Source organism: Anolis sagrei, chromosome 2 (assembly GCF_037176765.1).
Source record: "Anolis sagrei isolate rAnoSag1 chromosome 2, rAnoSag1.mat, whole genome shotgun sequence".
In the NCBI taxonomy this organism is placed as follows: domain Eukaryota; kingdom Metazoa; phylum Chordata; class Lepidosauria; order Squamata; family Dactyloidae; genus Anolis; species Anolis sagrei.
Window position 1 is genome coordinate 128,190,640 of NC_090022.1, and position 18,240 is coordinate 128,208,879.

An 18,240-nucleotide genomic window follows, 5' to 3' on the forward strand; every position below is an offset into this window, starting at 1 on the left:
TCTCACATACTTATACATGGCTATCATGTCTCCTCTCAGCCTTCTCTTCTGCAGGCTAAACATGCCCAGCTCTTTAAGCCACTCCTCACAGGGCTTGTTCTCCAGATCCTCCAGAAAAAATTGGACACAGTATTCCAGGTGTGGTCTAACCAAGGCAGAATAGAGGAGTAGCATGACTTCCCTGGATCTAGACACTAGACTCCTATTGATGCAGAGCAAAATCCCATTGGCTTTGTTTGCTGCCACATGAGATGGTTGGCTCATGTTTAACTTGTTTTCTACAAGGACCCCAAAATCCTTTTCACACATACAGGCATTTAGCCGGGAAGGGGGGGGGGTTGAGGGGCTTCAGCCCCTCCCCTCCAAAAATTCTCATGGTGGTTCGCGAAAAGGCCTTACTGGTACATTATTTAAACTGTTATGTTTATTCATATCATGATCTGATCACCATGCTCAATATATCCCATATGCATGGGGGTATTGGGGTAACGATACAAAAGGTTTGCTAGGGTAGACCCTCTTTCACTCAGACTCAGCCCCCCCCCCCGAAACTCAGCCCCCCCGAACCCCCCCCCTGAAAAAAACTCAGCCCCCCCCCCCCCCGAATTGAAATCCTGGCTACGGGCCTGCACACATACTACTCTCAAGTCACACATCCCCCATTCTGTATCTTTGCATTTCGTTTTTTCTGCCTAAGTGGAGTACCTTGCATTTGTCACTGTTGAACATCATTTTGTTAATTTTGGCCCATTTCTCTAATTTGTTAAGATTGTTTTGAATTCTGTTCCTGTCTTCTGGAGTATTGGCTATCCCTCCCAATTTGGTGTCACAAACAGCCTGATCCCATATGAAGTTTGGTATGTCCAGACCTCACTGGACTCAATCACTTCTAGCTCTCTTCATGTTAATGGTCCATTTTGCTTTGCCTCAGGTTCTTCCACTGCATGACAGAATTTGTTACAGCACTGAGAAAATGAATAACTTTCTCTGATGCTGAATTAAGTCCACATTCTCAGGATACCACACAGTTTTCTGTTTGTACAAAGACTGTTTGCAAGAATGATCTGTCTTCTCAGTAGCTCAATGGAGAGAAATAAACTTAGGAAAGGCAAAGCCGGGCTGCAAAAAAAAATATATATTTTGCAATTTCCCAATTAGTTTCTTTACACGTTAGTATCTGGTCTAGTTCCTTCATAGCTGCCCTCCCAAGTCATAGCCTTATTTTGATTTAACTACACGTCTACGTTTTCTTCCACATAGAAGAAATCACAAACTCTTTCAATGTCTTCATTGTCTTCTTTACAGTTATGTAAAACATCTGTGGTCATTATTTTTGTTGTCTTGATATTCAGCTGTCTTTACACTTCTTCCTTTGACATTCTTCAGTAACCAATCCAAGTCACTGCTATTTCCTGCTAATAGTATAGTGCCATCTATATATCTTAAATTGTTGATGTTCCTTCCTCCAACTTTCACACCTCCTTCCTCCGAGTCCAATTGTGCTTTATATATGATATGTTCAACATACAAGTTAAATAGATAGGATAAAATACATCCTTGCCTGACTCATTGCCTATTGAATTTCTAATGACTCTTCCTTTTTTAAAATGCACCTTTGACATCTGACATTTTTGCTCCATATATAGTAAATGTGTTTATTGTAGAATTTTGAGCAGCACTTTGCTTGCATGGGAAATTAATGCAATGGCCTGGTGGCTATTGCAATCCCTGGTGTTCCCTTTCTTCAGGATTGGAATGTATATCAGCTATTTCCAATCTATCGGCCATTGATATGTTTTCATATTTGTTGACAGACTTAAATTAGAAATAGAGTAGATTCTACCTCTGTAACTTGAAGCAGCTCTGTTGGTATATCATCTGTTCCTGTTGATTTATTTCTCCTAAGTGCTCTGAGTGTAGCTTCCCCTTTCCTTTCTAACATTGTTGTTTTCCCCCCATTTTTTTCCTGGAATGAATCCATCATCCTTTCATATATTTGATGTTGTTCTTCTGTATATTGTTTCCATTGTGTTTTTATTTCTACCCTCATTCTTTCACATTCCCTGGCTGAGAGGTGCAGGAGCCTCACAAAGTGGGGAAAAAAACTACAAGTAAAAAAAATTACATTTTTTTCACCTGAAAGAACATTTCTCTAGGAACATTTCTCTAGGTATTCCAGCCTGGTGGAAGTTGATCATAGAATCACACTAGAAAACCCAAGATAAATCTGCAAATAATTACATTCTCAAAAATAATACCTACAAGTGTGGTGATGCGAACTGATCCCTTGATGGATGTACAACATCCCCAGTTTCAGTTTAAAAATCCATTTGATTCCTTGGATCTTGTGGAGGAGGTATCTTGTTTTCTTTTTTGTTGACCTCTTCTGTTTCTGTGATTATTATAGCAGTTTTCCTTGTCTCAATACATAAGTCATTGGACATTTGCATTCAGGATTCTGACCCCATTTTCCCCCTTGTACTTTTGCTTCTTGTGTGTCCTTAACTGCTTGAAGACTTCCATCTGTCGATGACTTCTTGTTCTCTTTGGTTGCAGATAGTGTCTTTTTGCATTTGTTGCTGACAACGTCTGTAGCCTCCGGCCAGAATTTTTCTGGCTCCTTGTCAATTAGGCTTAACAGTGCAAATTTATTTTTTACATTATCCTGGCAGTTTATCCCTTTCTAAATAAATACCTTTCTTATTTAAGAAATGCTCTTGGACTGGATTCATCTGTCTGTGTTCTTGAGGAAAGCATTAATGCACTTCAGAGTTCAGCATAAGTCCAGACCTATGATTTCTAGTCCTTCATTCCTGTTAATACTTCCAGTAGAAGAGAAGTTCCGCTAACACTGCAACCTTCCAGATGTTGTTACTCTGCCATTCTAACCAGTCTTGACCAGCATTAGCAACGCTGTTGAATGTTGTGGATTATATTCCAATGTCTGTTGTAGATCAGCCAGAGACTGATGGTTTAACTGAAGATTTAGAGAGGATTGTGGGCTTTGCTGTGGCTCGAAGGGATGGGCCCTCAAGTCTAGGAAATTCAGGGAAGTTATTGTTCTCTCTATGAGGAAACTAGCTCAGAAAGTCCAGGGCCTCAAGGCCAGTCAGAAGAGCCAGCAGATAAGGAACTGGGTGAAGAGCTGAGTAATATGGAGGGTTCCCAGGGAAAACCACCTGTAGCTACAGAGATAAACAAAAGTCTCCATTTACAAACTAGAGTTGAAAACAGATGGTGTCAGTCTGAGAAATTAGGTGGAAAGTTGTGGAGAAAATTCATGGGGTACATAATGCTTTCACGGGTGTCTATAAAACAAGTTGTTTACCTTAAGGGCAGTCCAGGCAATGCTGTGTAAGAGTGAGAAGCTAAGCCTGAGTTCTCTCATTCCTGGTTCAAGTCAAGCTTTGGTTCTGAATTTAATATATTCTGGAAGTTTTCTATGTTCCTGTTCATGCACTCCTGTTCAAGTTTTACTAGTTATTCCTTCTAGCTTGAGGACTTATGCTGTACCTGTGAATTCTGGCTGTTCCTGGACTTGGTCACCTCTGGAACTTTATGAGACATTTGGATTACTATTGGATTATCACCTGTTGCTAAACCTTTTTGGATTATATACCTTTCTTTCTTATTCCTGATTTTTATATTCTTTTATGTGCTTTTACAATAAACTATTTGCTTCTATTCCTGGACTCTTGTTTGGTGTGGTAGTCATAGGTGTTTCCAAGGCTGGAGTACAGCAATATCTAGATGGCCATACATGTGTTTTTAAACAAATAGTTGCTATTGTTATGACCTTGGTTTCACTGTCTATTGAGTATGGCTGATGTGGACCATCAATGGTTCTGATTCTATCCAGAATTCTAGGAATTGGGACTCAGGATGACTTATAAAATTTGAAGAAATACCCACAAAAACAAACGTGAAACCATACACAATGCAAATAAATTAACCATAATTTAAAAGCTGAACGAATCTCTGAAAGACAAAAACGGAAAGCAGATCTCGTCCCTTCCTCAGACAATGACCCGTGTTGTCGAAGGCTTTCATGGCCGGAATCACTGGGTTGCTGTAGGTTTTTCTGCGGCCATGTTCTCTAGAAGCGTTCCCTCCTGACGTTTCGCCTGCATCTGTGGCAGGCATCCTCAGAGGTTGTGAGGATGCCTTCCCTATATAGATGCAGGCGAAACGTCAGGAGAGAATGCTTCTAGAACATGGCCATATAGCCCAAAAAACCTACAGCAACGCAGTGATTCCGGCCATGAAAGCCTTCGACAACACGGGTCATTGTATGAGGAAGGGACGAGATCTGCTTTCGTTTCTGGGAAGCCCGGGGGTGGGTTGCTCTCTTTGGCCAGCCTCCCCCTAACCCCCTCCCCGCAATTTCCCACCCGCTAATCTCTCTTAATCCGCTCCTGAAAGAAAGGAAGGGAGACCGAGAGAGAGGAGGGGGAGAGAAAGAGAGAGAGAAAGAGAGAGAAAGAAAGGGAGAGAGAGGATCGCTGCCGCATCTGCTGCAAGCACTGCCCCGGCCAGCATCCTCCTCCTCCTCCTCCCTTGCCTGGGCTCCGGGGCTGTGCCTCCTCCTCTCCACTTCCCAGACTCATCTCTCTCTCTCTCTCTCTCTCTCTCTCTCTCTCTCTCCTGTTCCCTCTCCCCCTCTGATCACGTGACCAGCCCGGCAAGTTAGGAGGGAGGGAAGGAGGGGCGCGGGGAGAGAGAGAGAGAGAGAGCCAGCCAGCCAGCCGAGCGGGGTCGACCCCGCAGCAACAATAAGGCGGGACAAGACCCTCTCCGGGGAGAGCGGCGCGGCAGGAAAGCCTTCCCCGCTCCTCGTTCCCCGCGTGGCCCCCGGAGGGGCTGGACGGCTCCCCTTGGCCCGGGGGATGAAGAGGAGGCGGAGGAGGAGGAGGAGGAAGAGCGGGGCGGCCCGGCCGGGGCTGTAGGGGAGGCCCGAGAGGGAGCCGCGGGAAGAAGAAGAAGAAGCAGCAGCAGCAGCAGGAGCAGAGATGGCCAACGAGTCGCTCCAGGTAGAAGCCACTTGGGGGTGTGTGGAGACGGCAGATGGCGGGAGGCATTTCCCAGCCTTGCTCTTCCCAGCCCGGCTTTCTCTAGCCCTGCTTTCCCCAGCCTTTTCTCTCTCCTCCTTCCCAAGCCTTTCTCTTCCCGGTCCTGCTTTCTCTCGCCTTTCTTTTCCCAGGCCTTCTCTCCCAGCCTTTCCTTCCCCAGCCCTTCTGGCTCTTCCCAGGCCCGTCTCGGACACCCGCCTTTCCTCCCGCGCTGGCTTCCCGCCCCTTCCTCTGTCCAGATGGCGGCGGTTGACCCTCTCTCTCTCTCTCTCTCCCTCCCTCCTTCCCTCCCTCTTTCCCTGCCTCCCTAGCTGGTGCCAGGCTGTCCCTGCCCAGGCGCCTGGATCCCCTCCTTCCGCCCTCCTCGCCCTCCCTCTGTGTCTGAGAGGGGTGCATCTACACTGTGTGGGATTAATGCGCCGTGGCACCGCTTTGGCTAAGGCTCGATGCTGCCGAATCATCGGAGTTCTGGTTTTGCCAAGGTCTCTACCTGGCCTTCTCTGATGCTGCTTCTCTCGCAAGATGCAGGTCACAAGAGTCCAAAGTAATGAGCCATTGCAACCAAAGCAGTGACTTTACAACAGGCCTGGGCAAACTTGGGCCCTCCAGGTGTTTTGAACTTCAACTCCCACCATTCAGAGATTTTCAGGGGGTCTTCAACTCCCACCATTCCTAACAGCTGCAGGCTCCTTCCTTTTCCCCCTCAGCCGCTTAAGTGGAAAGGAGAAGAAAAGGAAATGTCCTGAGGCTGTTAGGGATGGTGGGAGTTGAAATTCAAACACCTGGAGGGCCCAATTTTGCCCAGGCCTGATCTATAGGCAAGCAGATCAATGGTAGGTGGTGAAATATGTTCTGTTTCTCAAAAACTAGAGGTGATAGGGGGAAACTGGTGCCATTTATGGATTCTGCAGGTCCGATATACCCAGTAACAGGGCTCTTTGGCCTGCAGGTTCCAAAAACAGCACCTGTTTCACCCTATCAACTCTAGTTTTTGAGAAACAGAACTTGTGCCATCTACCATCTGTCTCAGTCACTGGCAAACTTGTGTCCTCCAGGTGTTTTGGACTTCAACTCCCACAATTCCTAACAGCCTCAGGCCCTTTCCTTTTCCACCTTAGCCACTTAAGCAGAAAGGAAAGAAAGGAAGGGATCTGAGCTGTTAGGAATTGTGGGAGCTGGAGTCCAAAACACCTGGAGGGCCCAAGCTTGCCCCTGCCTGGTGTGGATGCATCCCAGACATTGCCTCAGCAGTTAGGATTCCTCACATTTCCTCAAAGGAAATTGCAAATCATCTGCCTGGGTACCTCCTCAGGCTTCTCTCTGGCAAGGGAGCACCAATGGGTCAGGTCTCCATATCTGTCTGTGTCCTTGAGTGAAGGGTGAACTAGAGATGGACACTTACCTCCTTCTTTTTGCACATGGAGTATGGGTGGAGCATCCTTAATCCAGAATGCTCAAACACCACAACATTAGGTTGTTGTAGTTTTTTCAGGCTATATGGCCATGTTTAGAAGCATTCTCTCCTGACATTTTGCCTGCATCTATGGCAAGCATCCTCAGAGGTTGTGAGGTCCAGTCATGAAAGCTTTCAACAATACACCGCAAAATTGTCCACACAGGTGCCTGAAATAGGGACTCTTTTGCTTTCTGAGGGCTCTATGACAACAAACTTTGTTTCAAATTTATTCAAAAAATACTATGCATAAAATAGCCTTCAAGTTATTTGTATAAGACATATATATATGATTTCTCTGTTTAGACTTGGGTACCCACCTCCGAGATAGCTCATTACCTATATATGTACAAATAATGGGATAACAAAATCCAAAAATAAACCCCAAAATACTTCTGGTCCCAAGCATTTCGGATAAGGGATACTCAACCTGTACCAAACAAAGTGGCAGTTTTTCTGCATTCCCACCTCTTTGGTGAGGAGGAGAAACTCATCCAGTCCTTGAATGTGTTTGTCTTCAACTTTCTGCACTAACCTTTCTTCTGTTGAGATCTCACCCTCTGTATGGGATTCGCTAATTGAATTTAGTTTCTTTTGGTGGAGTGGGGGAAGTGCTTCTCTTATTCATGTATTTGCTAGTAATAATAATAATAATAATAATAATAATAATAATTGTTAGCCACCTCTTCCCAAAGCTAGAGGTGGGATACAGCATAGTTAAAATACATAGAATATTACCTGTCTTTTAGCTGTCTTTTAGGGGCTGGGGGTGAGGTGGCCAGGAAACTTCAGGAGACACCAAAAGGACAGCAAAAAGAGTGGCCATTTAAATGACAAGCATGGTTCAGTGCGAACAAATGGCAAGTGGTGTGTACTGGAGCAAGAAATCCTGGCTATATACCCATGAGGTCTGAGTTGGCAGTGACTGACCAAGAAGGGAGTCTTGGAGTTGTGATGGATAGCAGCTCAAAGAAAACGTCATGAGGTGTATGACACTGTGAAAATGTCAAATTCTCTGTTGCCATTTTTAGGAAACACATTCAGAATAAAACTATAGCTATCCTAATGCTTTCAAATGAATGTGCAGAACTGTCTATGGTTCAAGTTCTCACAACTCAAAAAGAAAAGGGTGCATTTGGGAAAAGGTGCATCAAAGGACACTATAAATGATCAAGGGGGTTGGCACAACTTTAGAGAAAAATTGAACATGTGTATAACTTTTTCCTCAGAAAATAAGCACATAAGAAGAGACATGATAAAATGTGTATACTTATACATAATGTAAAGAAGGTGGATGTAAAAGAAAGCCCCCCCAATGCATTACTTAAATTGGAAATGCAAGAGTGACAAAAGTGAATACTTCACATCACACATAAGTGAAACATGAAATTTACTACACAGGATGATATGATTTCTGTCACTTCTGACAGTTTTGGGTGCAAATTGGATGAAGTCATAGAAGAAAACTGCTATAACTTGCTATTAGTTATGATGGTGATGCCACAAGGGTGGTGAAGTGACTTGAATGTTGGACTGTGAGTCTGGAGATTTGAATTCTTCTTCAAGCCACAGAAGCCTGGTGGGTAACCTTGGGAAAATCACACTCTTTCAGCCTCAGAGGATGTCAATGGCAAGCCTCCCAGGAATGAACCTAACCAAAAAACTCTGACAATTGTTGATGTTGAGTATCTTCAAGTCATTTCCAACTTAAGATGATCCTAAACCGGACTGTTTGGAAAACCTATGTTCTAGGGAGGTTTGCTCTTGCCTTCCTCTAAGGCTGAGAATGTTTGATGTGCCCAAGGTCACCCAGTGGGTTTCCATGTCCAAGCAGGGATTTGAAAGCTGGTGTCCCAGAGTCCTTTTCCTAAACTCAATCTATTACACCATGTTGGCTTTCCAAAACCTATGATAGAGTTGCCTTATGTAAAATGGATTTGAAGTCACAGGACAACAAAGCATTAAGGCTAAATATTTCCTCCAATATCCAGTATAGCTTTGGATCTCAGTTGCTGTCTGGGGAACATCAATGGAAATATGCTGTCCTTCTTCTGTCCTGTTTGTGGCATTTAGCCACATTGGCATTTTAGTTTCGGACTTTTTCGCTGCAATTTAGTGCAGGATTAGATAGACCTTTGGTCTAATTCAGCATGACCCATATCTTTGTCTGAGCATCCAGTTTCCAGTGCTTTCAAACTGAGAACCTAGCTCCACTTTATTTTGGGTTAGTTAGAGTGGTGAAACAAAATAGATTCAAGCTGTGAGTCTCAGGAGGAACTCTTTTTCATAAGATAAGCACAGTAAGCAAGAAACAGTTCCTTTCTCAGTTTGCCTGGGTGGGTGGCTCACATTTCCTTTCCAATGCACAATGAAGTTTTTTTTAAAAAAAATAGATCTAATGACCTACTAATTTGACCAGTCTCTGTCTTGTTTTATGGCCATTGGTCTTACTACCAACTTCTCTTCCTCCTGCCATTGTTATCTATTTGACTTTATTGTTTTTTCTGTCTACATGCTCAAGGGAGCCCTTGTCGGTTGAGAGTTTTGCAGGCGTAAAGTATTGAAGTGAGACTTTTAATCAAGGAGGTGTGTGGCAAAGCTCCGTGGGAGGGAGCGCTTCCTAAAGCAAAATTTATTGGCTAGGAAACATCCTTCAGGCATTGCTCTTCTGTGCCTAATCCATGGAAGAGGGCCTCCAAGGAATTCGCAATAGGAGACTGTTGACTATAATACTGCTGCAGGAAATCCTTGTTGTGTGCACATGATTTTTGGGGCACTAGGTTGTGTTGGAGATATGGGGCATCTGCCAACCCTCTTTTTTCATGTAACATCCAACATAAAGATCGTAGCTGGCATTTGATCTGCTTGTTTAAATGATTGTTGCCAGCTTAAAAATCGATGCACTAAAACCATTCTTCCTTGACTGTGCAGCTAACATTTCAATTATTAAAGATCCAGTGTTGATAATCAAATCCATTACTGTCAGCCCTTTACCTTGCTCTGTCAACAAAAGCCCATTGAACTCAAAGAGACAAAAATATCGGATTAAGCTTTTACCCTGACTTTGCATTTTGTATTTTGTGCAGCTTGGGTGTCTGTAATGAAGAACAAACAATAGTCTTCTGAGGTAGCAGCCACATCAATAGACCACAGGACAGAATGAGTTTTTGTCGATGGCAAACATAAGACAAGGGACAGGAAAGAGGACTTCCTTTGATAGTTGAATTTTGGTCCTTTACAGTTTTGTACTGGCACAAAGGAGCATGATCTCATCTGAGGACAAAACTTAGTAAATGTAACAATGTCCTAAATGCATTAAAACAAAGAGCAAAGTCCTGTAAGTGAAAGTAAAGGAATATGCGATGCGTGAGCTAGAGATATTTGGGAATGGTTTTAAAATGTCTAGTTTCAAACTTCCTTTTCTTAAGATTATTCATAAGTATTTTTCACTCTTATCAAATTAAAACCTGGCTTAATTTTCCCTGTTCTGATAGTTCTGTTTCTGTATACTGTATTTACATGTATTTGTCGCCATTCTCTGTATAAGAAGCCTATTATTATTATTATTATTATTATTATTATTATTATTAATTTGAACATATGTGTTGGAAAAGCATCTTAGAAATGCACTGAATGAATTAATGAAATGGAAGAGCACCGCAATTGAAGGGAGATGTTGACAAGCTGGAATATGTCCAGAGAAGGGTGACTGAAATGATCAAGGGTCTGGAGAACAAGCCATATGAGGAGTGGCTTAAAGAGCTGGGCATGTTTAGCCTGCAGAAGAGAAGGCTGAGAGGAGACATGATGAAGACTATGTATAAATATGTGAGTGGAAGTCATAGGGAGAAGGGAGAGAGCTTGTTTTCTGCTGCCCTGGAGACTAGGACTCAGAACAATGGCTTCAAACGATAGTAAAGGAGATTCTACCTGAACATGAGGAAGAACTTCCTGACTGTGAGAGCTGTTCAGTAGTGGAACTCTCTGCCCTGGAGTGTGGTGGAGGCTCCTTCTTTGGAGGCTTTTAAGCAGAGGCTGGATGGCTGTCTGTCAAGGGTGTTTTGAATGCGATTTTCCTGCTTCTTGGCAGGGTGTTGGACTGGATGGCCCACGAGGTCCCTTCCAACTCTGTGATTCTATGATTCTAAGAGAAAAGGGGCTGCTTAACTCTTTCTTCATTGGTAGGTAAAAGTGGTTAGCTGGGAAAGGTACATCACTTTCTTCCTTCCCATAGGCACCATAGCAATATGCTATAGCTACCTTCATCTTTAAAAATTGGGAGAAATATATGCACATGCCGAATAACATATAGCTTACTCCTCAACCTTTAAGTGGCAAGGGTTAGAAGGGAATCCAGATGTCCCCTCCACCAACCAGATGAAAACACCATTGCATCCTAGCTTCTTTTCATGCAAATTTAACTGATGCTACATTTCTTCACTAGCAAAAGTACTGTACCAATAAAACGTGCTACTTATCTTCTGTATCTTTGTCTGTGAGTATATTTATAAATGTTATGAAGCACTGTGGATAAGATGTTTCTTGGTTTCTAGCTTAAATAGCAAATCTGCAGATTCAGACCTTGGCTCCCTAGTTTTCCATACTTAGTAACAAATCCCAGTCTTCAAGAGAAACATGAAGGATTAGGAGCTGAAAAGTATGTGCATGCAGAGTTGCACAAGAGTTTAGAAATGTATTATTTTATTTTCAGAGCTCAGTATTTCAGATGTTTGAAGGCAAGCCTAGTTTAACAACAGGCTATTTGAGTGGGTACCTATGTATGGCAGTATTCCTATGCATGCTTACCTAGGAAAAGCCTCACTGAACTGAGGGGGATTTGCTTCTGAGCCAGGTTGGACACGACTGGCTCTCACAAATCAAACCGATACTGAATCAGGTGTTTATTTGTCAAGGAAAGACACAAAAACGTTGTAAAAAGCAGAAAGGAATTAGAAGTCTTTAAAAGCTATTTCAGGACTTCAGCCTGCAAAGGCTCTCCCCTTTCATTTTGCCCATTTGAGGAAGTTCTGCAGAATGAAGCCATCATGTGAGTTAAAGCAGAGAAAATGGGTAAATACACAGGGGACCTCTCAGGCACCCGGCTGTTTGTTCAGATCAGTATAGAAAATGTGAAATAATTTAATAGGAAAAGTTAAAGACCAAACAATATTGATTATATTCTTAAACCCTGCAGGAGCTTATAGAAAATGATGCAGACACTCTTTACACACAAGTGAGATTCACTCATCTTGACCTACTTATTTCATAGTATCGCACCTTTACAACAATTACAAAAAGTTCATGCAAAACTATTTGAATTCTATTGTATAGCGAAAATGTAAGTAGGATGCTGTAAATGCAGAGATCTCAGGAGAAGAGATGGAAAGGACTGCATTCATTTTTTATTCTGTTGGGGAAAAACTGGGTTTCTAACTTTAAAACCTTAAGGATTCTGGAAAGCATCAGGACCTGGCACTGTAGTATTAGTATGATAGAACATCATTATCTTCTCCTTTTGTAGCAACCAGTGGAGTTGCACGAAAACAACCGCTGGGAAGGTTTCCCAGCCTTATAGAACTCAGTGAGTTTCAGTGGGAAGCGGAGGTTGCTAACTTCCTGCTTTCACTGGATTTTGCTGTTCCATGGTGAATGTCTAGCATTGGATACTGGCCAGAATGCTTTCAATTGTCCACATGCACAGGATCAGTTTGCAAATAATGCTGAAGCATGATTTAGCATTAAGGGATCGGCTGTAGTAGACCTCAGGTTCACACGGTCCCTGTCCTCACACTTTTGGTCCAGAGAAGAAGCTTGGCATGTTAGAGTAGCCGCAATATCACTTCAACCCTAAAAGGTAGTAAATGTTTAAAAAAATTAGTTAGTGAAAAGAAGTCAGCTTTGTAAACCATTGTTTGAACTTGTCTTATATCCACTAACTATAATTAAGATTAACTGCAGTGTGACGGCATCCTCTAAAAAGTTTAACACTGTGAAGCCTTTTCAGTAGCCTTCTCAGGGAGTCACAGGCCCCTTCCACACTGTCCCTATATCCCAGGATCTGATCACAGATTTTCTGCTTATCCCAGATTATCTGGCAGTGTAGACTGATATAATCCAGTTTAAAGCAGTTAATCTGGGATCAGATCCTGGGATATAGGGGCAGTGTGGAAGGGGCCTCAGTAAACCATGATTTAGTGTTATGTCTCAAGAGAACACTATGTCAGCAATCCTTACATGATTGTTGCGAGCCACTATTAATCTCATGACATAGTGGTTTCGCCTAAGACTATGTAACAAATTCATGGCTGAGGAAAAATCTTGTCAGAACAATTCACATTTTAACACACAATAATGTGTGTCAAACATGAGTGTTCTCTCTGCCTAGGACCAGTAATGAGGACAAAAAAGCCTTTCTGTATCAGATCCAGTTCCTACCTAATCTTGCATTCTTGCTCATACAATTGCCAGTTGCATTCCTGTGGGAAGTCCATGAGCAGGACATGAATGTAAAATAAATATTTTGCTCACGTTCTTAACCAAATAGGATTTGAGGGTATATTGTCCCAGAAAGCAGAGGAGAGATACATATACATACTGTAAGCACACACTTCATGATCAGTGACCATTTGAAATATTATCCTCCTCTATAAATTTGTCTGTTCACCTTGAAAAGTCAAACAATTTGGTGGCACTCTTTGTGCTAGTTGGAGTAAATTCCATAGTATCGAACACATGATGTCTGAATCTGCCACTGTTACGCTTCACTGCATGGTTCTGACTTCCAGTGTTATGAGAGATGAGGAAAATGTGCTCCCTAGAAACTTGGTCCATACCATGTGCATTTTATGCCTCTTGCTTGGTTGCTTGTTTCTTCCCAAAACCTCAAATGTGGAGAAAATAGTTTCATTCAGACATTAAACAACTTGAAAGCCAGTTAATGATCATTACTGAAGAAAATAAAATAATTCACCCAGCAAAAAGAAAACCCTTTATTGCAATCTAGCCAAGTTGCTCGAAGCCTGCTTGAATGAAAATGTATCTCCAGCCTGACCGCAATCACTGAAAAGGCCCTGTATCTTCCATTGAAAGAAGACTGAGAGGAGGATTGCTGTCAAGGTTCTTCTTTCATTTACATCCTTAATTGTAGGAACGTAAGGAGGAGTCCTCCTTGGTCAGACCAAGACCCAGTTGTGTTCTGATGGTTGCCAACCAGTTGCCCGTGGGATGCCTATCAGCAGAACATGAGTTTACCAGTCTCTTTTATGCATGTTTGTGTCCCTTTTCCATTTTTCTCATTTGGATGGTACTTCCATTTTCCAAAGGAAGCTCCCTTCTTTTTCCTCATTGTTTCTCAGGCATTGAATTTGGACTATGCTGGTGAGCAGATAAACTTCATGGTTCTTTTCCTGATATCCTGCACAAGCTTTTATAATTGTGCTGTTAGAATAACCTCCATGACCTCATGTCTTTTCCTTTCAATTTCCTTAAAAAAACACTTTTATTGGAAGTAGTATAACAAAGTTCAACAACAAAATCAAACCCTTTATGGGTCAAGAAGTTTCTTCCTCCTTTGAATTCAAATGTAACTCTAATGGATTTCCCTGACAATCTTATACTTATATATGCATTACATTGGGAAGCATTGTGGTTCCTGTTTCCAGTTAATAGAACAATAATCTCACATATCACCCAAAGTCATAGGTGTCACTTAGAATTAAGCCAGCTTTGCACCAGTCAGTTCTGTGGCATAATGTAAAATAAACCACATGTAGTTCACGTTTGATCAGTCCACACACTGCCTTGCCAGAGAAAGAAAATATGCCATGTAGATGAACAAGAAGTTTACTCTTTGTAGTTCAGAACAACATACTGTATGTACAATGTGGTCAGTTGCATCAATTCACATAATGTCCTTTTATGAGAGATTTAAAATGGTCTTTCTTTGTCCATTTGGATAATATTCCTTCAGCAGTTCATGAAGTGAGAGTACACTCCAAACTCTGTCTCTCTCTGCTTCTCCCTGAGCACCTGCATAGCTCAAGCCTGAATAAAAATGTAACAGTATCCTAAAGTCCCAGGCTCAGCCTACTCCCGACTAATCAGCTTCATGCATCTTATTTTATAGTTGACACATATACTAATTGATTCCTTACATTTGCCAACAAGTTCCAAGGTTCTGTCACTGAGAGTATTCAGAACTTTTTACCTCTTTGCCATCACCATATTCACTGAGGTTAAGGGTGGATGTAAAGCCCCCACAAAAGTGAAAAACCGAAAATTTTTAAAAAATTTAACCTGAGCAAAATTATGTATGTATGTATTTATTTATTTATTTGCCACACTTTTATCCCACCCTTTTCAGCTGAAGGCGACTCAGGGTGGCGTACAGATTGGTAACAATTAGATGCCGAACACACATAAATACATTGTTTAAAACAGGTTAAATCACATAATAAAATTATCTCTAGGAATCTCTTGGGCACCATCTACACTGTTTGCAACCGCATTATATGGTCCGTGTAGACTCATAATGTAGTTAAACTCCTTTCTAGCAACCTCTGTACTGTTCCAGTTATAATATATCTGCCACTGACGCAAGCATAGGCAGTATTATGTGCCTGCTGGATGGAAACTTTCTGTAGAAATATATCCTCCATTAAGAATTCCTTTCCCTTTTTTATTTGTGTAAAGAAACTTATCTGAAATATTTAATTTGTACTGAGAACAATTTTTCTGTACTGGGAAATCTTCGTGTGGATTTTGTGGTTTTAGTATGCGAAAGCACGTGCTCTTTCTCTCCAAAGAATAGCAATCCGAACTGGAACAAATAAAGACCTCTACTTACAGCGTTGGACAAATTGGGTGTCAAAGGAAGTAGAATGGAGGGGAATGGAGGTTTGCTAGGGTAATTGGTGTTGGGGCCCTCTGGCCAATTTGGTGCTGTTGGCACCCTGCTGGCAGTCCTTCTGGCCAAATTGAGCCTGGTGCCCTCTGGCCCACGGCAGGAGCAAATTACAGTCGTAATTATCTTGGACAGGTGTGAATACATTGCTGTCTCATGAATATACTCACAGAAGGAACATCTTGTTTCAAGCTAATTTAATACAGGCATACTTTAAATAAATATACCTAGAGATTGTAATCTAAATGAATGACTGGATAATAGATTTCTTCTGCTGATTTGCAAATAATACTTACCTAAGGAGTCCTTCTTTATTCATTAATCCATTCCTTCATTCAGTCACATTTCATTTTAAACTCACTGGCAATATAATACAGTGTTTGTAGATTAATATCAGTGTTGCATTTTCTTCCTTTTTATGAAAAAGTTTGTAAGCGAGTACATGAATAATTCTTTGGAAAGCTTTACAGTGTTGTACACTGTAATATAAATGTACACATTTGGACAATGTTAGTGTCCATTTGCTTAATGGCAATGAGCAAATCAGGTCCCTCTGGTCCCTCTTTGGTGTGTTACAATGTTAATCAGTTACATCAAGAAATGTTAGTAGCATGAATACTATATAGCTGGCTCTCCACATTTTCAGTTTTACTTTGGGGAATTCGAACATTCATAGATTTGATTTTAAATGTTCTCTCTGGAAATCTCTAGGTCCCCCAGTGTGATTTTATGGTCAACTTCATCCAGTCACCCTGGAGGACCTTGAGAGATTTTGAGAGAGAACATTTGTCTAGGAATCTCTAGGACTTCCAGAATTATTCTGTGGTCAGCTTCAAATAGAAATTCACCATAGGGTCAAGTAAAGTTTTTCCCTTGACATTAAGTCTAGTCGAGTCTGACTTTGGAGGGTGGTGCTCATCTCCATTTCTAAGCCGAAGAGCTGGCATTGTTCATAGACATCTCCTAGGTCATTTGGCTGTCATGACTGCATGGACCTCGTTGCCTTCCCGCTGAAGTGGTACCTATTGATCTAGTCATATTTGCATGTTTTTGAACTGCCAGGTGGGCAGAAGCTGGTGCTAACAACAGGAGCTGATCCCGTCTCATGGTTTCGAACCGTCAACCTTCCGATCAGCAAGCTTTGCAGCTCAGTGTTTTTAACCTGCTGCACTACTGCAACATATTAATGTTGCTATTTTCTGTTATGATGACAGAATATATTTTCTATTTTTTTCTAAAGGAAAAAAATACCTACTTTACTTTTTTCAACTCAACATAAGGCTGAAGTTGGTTCATTGTTCCCAGTTTTTGGGGTGAAGGGCCATTCAAACCTCATGGGTTGGTTCAGATTTCTCTGTTTCACATGTTTGCACAAATAAGAAACTGGGAATTAAGCACCAACATCAGCCGCATCAGGACAACTGGATGAATCTATAATTAGCTTTAAATCTTACTTCCCCTCAATAACTACCTAATACAACAGAAGTGTGATTTCTTTGTGGGAGCCATGATACTAACCCTCTACTTCCCTCTGAGCATTGTCTCTCATAGCATTGGTGTTTTGCTCTGTGTATGAATCGAATGTAAAGCTGTGCTTGGCTGGTTTTTTGGAGCCAAACCTCCTCATGATTTGGAGGGAAACTTAAATTATGGCTTTCCCTCCAGTGTAGTGAAAAGTCGTGGCTACAAGGTGCTTATTAGTGTCACAGTTGCATGGTGGCTGCTGCCATGGATGGAGGCTGATTTCTGCCTGGTGTGCTCACTGCGGGGTGTGGAAACACTGAGCAGGATCCAAGAGTGTAATTGCTGGATTGAATGAAAGTGTTGGTTTAATTTTATTAATTCGCTGAGGGTGGGATGAATTTTGTAAGGGCATAATTCACCGAGAAGTAACAGAGAGGATCAAACATTCCTCTTTGAGATTGCAGAGTTTTGGTTCCTTTCTTTCCCTCTCAGATTTCTTTCACAAATGATGATGAATTGTGGCTTTGTCAAACAATGTGTACCCCTCAAAGGGGTGTGAAGGTGGTGGAGTAGATTTGTGTGTCTGGGAGTGAGAAAAACTCTAAAAAGCAAACTGTGAGAGGGATTGCTTGGTGGCTGCAAACATTGGCCGACCTCCAGAAGATGCTGTTCATCCCCCCCCCCCCTTTCTGTTTCAAGCTCTCAGCAAGACCTTGTGGGAACCAGTTCCCATATGTTACACTATACATTTTAAATCAATTTTAAAGTAATTTTCTTGTTGCAATATCCTCCTGACAGCCCCAGGAGCCATAATGTTGGGAACAAACTAAGAATCCTTTGTTCCAGGGCTGTTCAGCCTGTACATTTCCAAGGTCCCTTAGATAGAAGCTGTTACTATTGAATCTGGTTTGAAACTGGCCTACATAGGCATATTCGTAATCTCTTTGACCCTCAATGAGAAGAATGAGGTTGCTTCTTTTAGTTAAATGCTGTGTGATAGGGAGTTGAGCATGCTCCTACTCTATGTGGCATTGTGTTGTACTGCCTTGTATTTTATTGAAAGCCTCACTTTTAACCTTATGGGTGACAGTGACGGTGCTGTTTTCTCCATGCCTCTTCCTAGATTATTGTGTCCAAGTTTTGCAGGTCTCATGGATTTTTCCACGGTTTACAGGTTACATGGTTATGCAGTTGTGTAATACACAGTGTCCCCCTCGTCCATCTGATGCAGAACCAACCTAGATGTGACACACAATCAGACACCAATATGGTTAAAATTTTAATTTTTAATGTAAGTGTATTCTAACTGTTTGTTGTCCAGAGGCATTGAATAGTTGCCATATGTAAAGCCG

At 41.9% G+C, this 18,240-nt stretch overlaps 1 protein-coding gene across 1 annotated transcript in view; it reads left to right on the plus strand.

Moving 5' to 3' along the window:
* The first annotated feature begins 4,608 nt into the window (after nucleotides 1-4,608).
* The window catches only part of PKN1 (protein kinase N1), a 90,679-nt gene continuing 77,047 nt past the window's right edge, over nucleotides 4,609-18,240 (plus strand). The window contains exon 1 of the mRNA XM_060764391.2: nucleotides 4,609-5,030. Coding sequence (XP_060620374.2) covers nucleotides 5,010-5,030 — 21 coding nt within the window. The 5' untranslated portion in view covers nucleotides 4,609-5,009. The remainder of the gene's footprint in view (nucleotides 5,031-18,240) is intronic.